At 38.3% G+C, this 5,939-nt stretch overlaps 1 protein-coding gene across 3 annotated transcripts; it reads right to left on the bottom strand.

Moving 5' to 3' along the window:
* Positions 1 to 1,498: 1,498 nt before the first annotated feature.
* LOC148018610 (stomatal closure-related actin-binding protein 1-like) lies at positions 1,499 to 5,363 on the bottom strand. 3 transcript variants are annotated; one of them, XM_087662270.1, is made up of 4 exons: positions 4,852 to 5,363; positions 4,485 to 4,577; positions 3,920 to 4,057; positions 1,499 to 1,614 (listed from the first exon to the last, which is right to left on the bottom strand). In XM_087662270.1, exons 1-4 carry the CDS (start codon positions 4,993 to 4,995, stop codon positions 1,594 to 1,596), a joined length of 396 nt encoding a protein of 131 aa, XP_087518396.1. In that variant the 5' UTR covers positions 4,996 to 5,363; the 3' UTR covers positions 1,499 to 1,593. The 3 variants fall into 3 exon arrangements, with proteins under 3 accessions (XP_087518396.1, XP_087518395.1, XP_087518394.1); XM_087662269.1 differs by lacking the exon at positions 1,499 to 1,614 and adding an exon at positions 1,628 to 3,829; XM_087662268.1 differs by lacking the exon at positions 1,499 to 1,614 and adding an exon at positions 1,629 to 3,847.
* Between the last annotated feature and the right edge of the window lie 576 nt (positions 5,364 to 5,939).

The raw sequence follows: 5,939 nt of genomic DNA, 5'->3' as shown, positions 1-5,939 counted from the left end.
AAACCTTACTAAAACTCAATCTCGTATATGAAAATAACATTTTATTGGAGGTTTCAATGGTTAAAAATGTCACTTGCCTTCATCAGTGCTATCATAAATATCCATCTCCTCTACTGCATCTAAAACCGCAACCATATTATCTTCATTGCCTTCTTCTACGTCTTTTGAGCTAAATGTCACTCCCACCTTGAACCCTCGATTTGTCAAATATCTTATTTGATGCGCTTGACCTTCCAATATATGGGTTCTCATGAAATTAGAAAGACACAAGTAGGCGGATTGCTTGCCAATGACTCCCGATCCAGAAGGAGCTTCACATTCATGGCACCATACTCAAGCCAAGGGTGCACCATTAAGATCTTCTGTGGCAAGCTCAAACCTATCATCTCCTGGTGGATTTCGCTCCCTCAACTTCTTGCGAGTCTTCTCACATTGATTTAGCCAACTTTCAAGAGTAGACTTTGGAATCAATGTGCTCTTGAGCATTCTTTTAACATGCTTTAAGTTGTCACTTGACTTGTGCAAACTATGATCACCTTCATCACTTGCATTGAAGTTAGTGTCCTTAAGAGTATCCTTCAAGCCTTCACACATGCGTTTTCTAAGCCCACCCTCATCCCCAACCTTATCTACCATGCTTGAATCTCTCTTTATACCAATAAACTTGACATTTTCTACATGTGCCAACGTTCTTGTACTGGGTTTAGGGTGCAACCTTCACTATCATCATCTTCATCTTCAATTATGAATTTAAAGGAACCAAATATAAGCTCATCTTGTGTAATCTCTTATCGTATTACACTATACGTGGAATCAACCATAACTCGAACTTAACCCAAAATTTTATGTTAGTCGTGTTCGCACAGTCTCGATGTACTCTTTGCAAACATTTGTTTCCTCACAAAAAACCCAACAAAGAATGACTAAAGATTGAGAAAGATGTTCTTGGAAGCCCTTGATGACTAGGAAGAGAAGAACAAAAACGCTCAACTAGACTTTGGTGTTGAGCCTTGCATCAAAGATAATAACACTTGGGGCACCTTTTTTCACCAAAAACTAAAACTTTGAAGCTATTCCATCCTTCACCATGCACATCCCATAGTCTATGCAACAACATCAAGTTTTTTTCTACCCTATACGTAGCAATTTTTGCAATAATTGCTTATTTATGATCAAAGGTGTTCTGCTTCTCATTGTCCAACATGCTTACCATTAGGTTTGCAATTGAAAACAGCAAGTCCTCCAAAGTGAGAAAATTCTTGTGAGCAACAACTACCAACACTATGTGTCTTAACCATTGGAATTTTTAAAAAGGCTTAATGAAATCATTCTATTTATATACTTTACAACAACCTAAACCCCACACCAAACTCTTGATCCTCATATAAAATCTACATTAAATGAAATTAAAAAACAGAAACATAATCTTTTTTAAGTCAAATTTACAAATGAGTTAATTTTCAAGGCAGAAAGTTGACAAACTGACCTTCTGCAAATTCCAGAATTTAGTTTTATTGGCTTGCAATAAGTTCCAATAATTCAAAATAACGTGATTTCTAACAAACAAAAACCCCTTTGCTTTTTGGATAACGCTCAGAAATTTGAGAAAGTCATCTGCAAAAGAAAAAGTAATGGTTAATAAACAAATCTCCAATGTGCATAAAAAAGTAGAATCATCCATCAGGGTAGCTATTTGATATTGGTTTTGTGACAATATCTAGAGGGAATGTTTGGGATATATAGGTGATGTATTACAATTTTTATTAATCCCTCAGTGACCAAAGAGTTGAATGCTAATAATTGGTTCTACAAAATTTGGCAATCACAACAAAGGTAAAAGTTTAAAGAAGGGCCTATTCAGTAATGCTTGAAGCACTTTTGTCTCCAAGTCTCATCGTTTCCACAAGACTTGAAGATGTATTGGCACGTTGTAATAACGGCAAGAGTATGGCTAATTGGTTTTTTTCCTCATCTATATCATCCAAGCATGCTTGCATGGCTCATGGGTCAACAACTCTATGGTAATAAAGTCATTCTCCTCCAATTGTCCTATATTCAACATCATCGAAGCAAGTTTCTATCACTCCACTCTTTGGCAATTCATGTAATGAAGCTAGTGTCAAAAATTGGCCCACTTTAGACATCCATTCCTATTTTGAGTTTCACTTGCTTTCAGTTGCTGACACATAGCATGTCTTTGAAGGCATCCTAGTATGTTTCAAAAGCATTAACACTGCAACATAATAGAACCTACTACTTTCAAAGCTTTAGTTGTGAAAAACTCTACCGATACAAGATGGATTAAAGAAGCCCAAAGAGAAGGCACCCCTTGGGACAAATGCTTCATTTCTCAATAATTATGTCATTCATAAACCTGTGAACTAAAAATCCTCCCAATACATCAAGGCAAGATTTTGTTTATGGATTAGACCTTCACAAACAAATGATATGAACTGTAAACACAAGCTATTTGAATGTCCTGATAACTTTCAGCATGTATATCCACATTGAGGTAAAATAGTATTTCTTTCACTCACTTGTATGCTTGCCATTCTTCAACTGCTTCAACTCCAAAAGTTGGATCACTTTGTCCAGAAAGTTTAACCACAGTTTTGAAAATTTTGCCATAAAGCATTCTCTATCCAAGAGTTGTCTTATTAACTGGCCAATCACAGAACATGATTAAGACAACATCCCCGTAAAACTTTCTCCATCTGAGCAAATTTCCAACTTCAAAGCCTACTATTGAAGCTTTAACCACATCAAGAGGTGTGGAGGGGAGAGCCAGAGGCACAAACTCCCAATGTACTGACTAATCTGTCAGAGGTTTCCCCCTGTCAACTTCAAGAGTGAACATTCTTGGTTGGGTATACCCCACTGAAACAAGATCATCAAGCCAAGCCACAGTATAATCCACATCTTGAGCTGTCCAAGAACCTGCTTGAGACATAGAATAGCTTAGATCAACCACTCGTTTAAAGAAGGTTGCCTTCTTTGATCTCCAAGAGACCAAAAAGTCAGCCAGTGTGTCAACACTGTCATGTAATTCCTTCTCATCTTCAAAGAAATGTGGCTTCAAGGTATCTTGCCAGTCAATTGATGGTGGATATAGTGTCATATAACCCCCAATCTCCCATAAGAGTCTTTTTGCCCAATATCCCCTCATTATGTCTGAAACTGGAGGGTTTACTGATACAGGAAGCATGAGTGCCCAGAAAGCATGAGAATGGAACAATATATTGAGATGATTAATAAGAGCCATCGTACCTTGTGGAAGTGTAACAGGAAGGGTATGTGTATCAAACTTGATATCAAACAACTCAGATTCTAATTTTCAAGTATTATAAAAAATAGCATCAACGTCAGGGAACCCATTGGCTAATCCTTGCTAAATAAACTATTTTCCACTTGGCACATGTCCATAACAAATCTTTACATTTATGTTGCTTACAGATTCCGGAGGCAAGCCCCTAGGCCACACAGATCTCTGGCCAAAGTGAATGTAAGAGTTGACAATTGTTATGTTATGAAATGGAAAATACTGCAATAAATTATTGCTCCTGTTATTAGATAGCTCCAAGTCAAAGTGGTTGCTCAAATCCCCCCCCCAATTACAGATGCATTCTCATCTGCATCGTAGATCACCTTTGCACCATGCTGGATTGCAAATAAATATCCAACACTCTTCCTCACATATGAAACATATGGAAGGTGGGCAAGGATCCTATAACCAAGAGCTGTTTGCTACTCAACTGACAAGAAAAGGGCTCCTCTCACTTCCCAATCACTTGGGTGTGTCTACAACTCCAACGGCAACAACTTGCCATCCCTGCATTTTCACCATAGCCTGAACGTGCTATGTGAAAGAGTTAGAGGCTACAAAAACAGAAATCAAAATAACCAGTGAAAGATCTAACACCTGCTGGTTTAAAACACCATGGAAGCACTCCTGAACCAGTCCATCTTCAATTCTCCTGACAGTAGCACGTGCAGACTCGATCTCTACTGGGGCGACTACTTGAGCCTCTTCCACCATTCTCTTAGCATCATCGGATGCCTGAAAAATACATGGACATGAAATATTTCTCAAAAACTGCAATAAAAACCCCAATTTTGAAATAACCAGCACTGTGATTTCAGCCCCCCGACAAACCCTATTCAAGTTTATTAGCAATGTGATGTAAAACATGCAGAAAAGCCAGAAAAAGATGTCTGATTTTTTCAACAGAGATGATTAGTTAAAAGCAATTTATAAGGAGAGGCATGTTCATTTAAGGCAGAAGACAAAACAATGTCTTCGCTTGTGGAATAAAAGCCAAAAATTAACATATTCAACCCTAAACCAAAATATCTATTGCTTCTCTTTGCACTATTACATAGAGGTAACGCTGGAATAATAGTCAAAGAAAGCAGAGTTCTGGCTTCCTTCTAGCATGATTGAAAGAAATAGTATCTGGTTTGCTATAATTGGAGATGTAACATACTTGTTTAAAAGGGTAAGCTAGTTTTCTAACTTCCAATTTCTCTTGAGCCAGCTCTGCCTCCCTTCGACCCATTTGCACCGATAAGGCTTCCACCTACAAATATGCACATTGCACAACTGTGTCAATTAGGTTGCTGCAAGTCAAAACATTATAGAGCACTTCTGAAGCATAACATCCCAAGAAAATAGGATTCTATACATGTAAACAAGGGGATTAACAAGTACTTCATGCAGTTGTGAATTAACTGAAATGATTAATCTTTGGATGTGGCATAAAGGTTTGAAAGCAGGACTCAGAGTTTGATTATTTGTGTCCCTTGCAGTATCATGTTACACAATCACATTGATCATGGAGCATATGCACTCACAGCAGTTAGAGCTTCTTCTGCATCATCTTTGTTACGCCCTGCAACTCGACCCTGCAATGCCTCAATAACTTCGCAAAGACTTTGAAGGAAAGCTTGTTGGCCCAATGAAGTCGCCTCTCTGATCTGCACGTGGAGAAAGGACATTCAAAAATTTTGTCGCATGTAAGGCTCTTCCTCATCGTCCATGGTGTCGCTGTGGAGCCCAACTTTGCCATAGCTTGGAAATCGATCGAGCACAAAGGAGACATCGGCCGCGGTGCCCTGGGTGCAGCTGCGGTGCATTGTGCTTCATGTGTCATTGTCGCTCTCGTTGTGTTTGTTGTTGTATTCTATCAAAAAATAAACCAGTACTTGTACTCTGGTTGTCTTGAGGGGATGGATGGCATGGTTGGGAGGTCTAAGAAGGGTTTGGAAGCTACACAGGGAACTTGGGCTAGCATAACAAGGCTTGATGGGAGTGGGCGTGTAAGATTGGTAGGTAAGAGCTTTTCCAAAATGACTAAAGTTGTGTGTATGTGTGTCCTAGATGTATAATGAATGTCATTTGAGTACAAGGTAGTGGTTTTAAGTTTTGCTATGATTTTGTTTTTAAAAGAACACATGTCTATGTATATTGTTAGGAGCCTTGATGCATAGTGGTAATCATGTCTTAACAATGTGCACGTAGCCCTTAACTTTGTGATAATTCTTCCTCAAGTTTTCTAGTGTTCCAACATCTCTTCCCTTACACAAGGGAAATAGCCTTGGATGTGTATGGGAAATAGCATTGGATACATAGAAAAATATGATAATTGAATACAAAAAGCAATCGATGTAAGGCAAGAGTTACTTCAACACAAGTGAAAGAGGATTAACATAGTTTCATTGGGTTAGTTGAGTATCTAGAGAAAAACCATGGTTGAACTGTGTAGAGGGAGGCATGTTAAAGCATAGGATGAGGAATTCACTCATTATGAAGGATGGAAGTAAGAACTTGGGGAAATCTATGGAAAGGATTGGGAATTCCTCAAAATTTTTGTAAAGTTTCTCTACACCTTTTGCAAAGTCGAGTTATATGGTTGAATCAAGTAATGGGTTTGTTGACATTT

Source organism: Lygodium microphyllum, chromosome 21 (genome assembly GCF_053477565.2).
Source record: "Lygodium microphyllum isolate KBCC chromosome 21, Lygodium_microphyllum_v1.1.10, whole genome shotgun sequence".
Classification (NCBI taxonomy): Eukaryota; Viridiplantae; Streptophyta; class Polypodiopsida; order Schizaeales; family Lygodiaceae; genus Lygodium; species Lygodium microphyllum.
The sequence above is the reverse complement of the archived record's forward strand: the minus strand, read 5'-3'. Positions and strand labels throughout refer to the sequence as shown.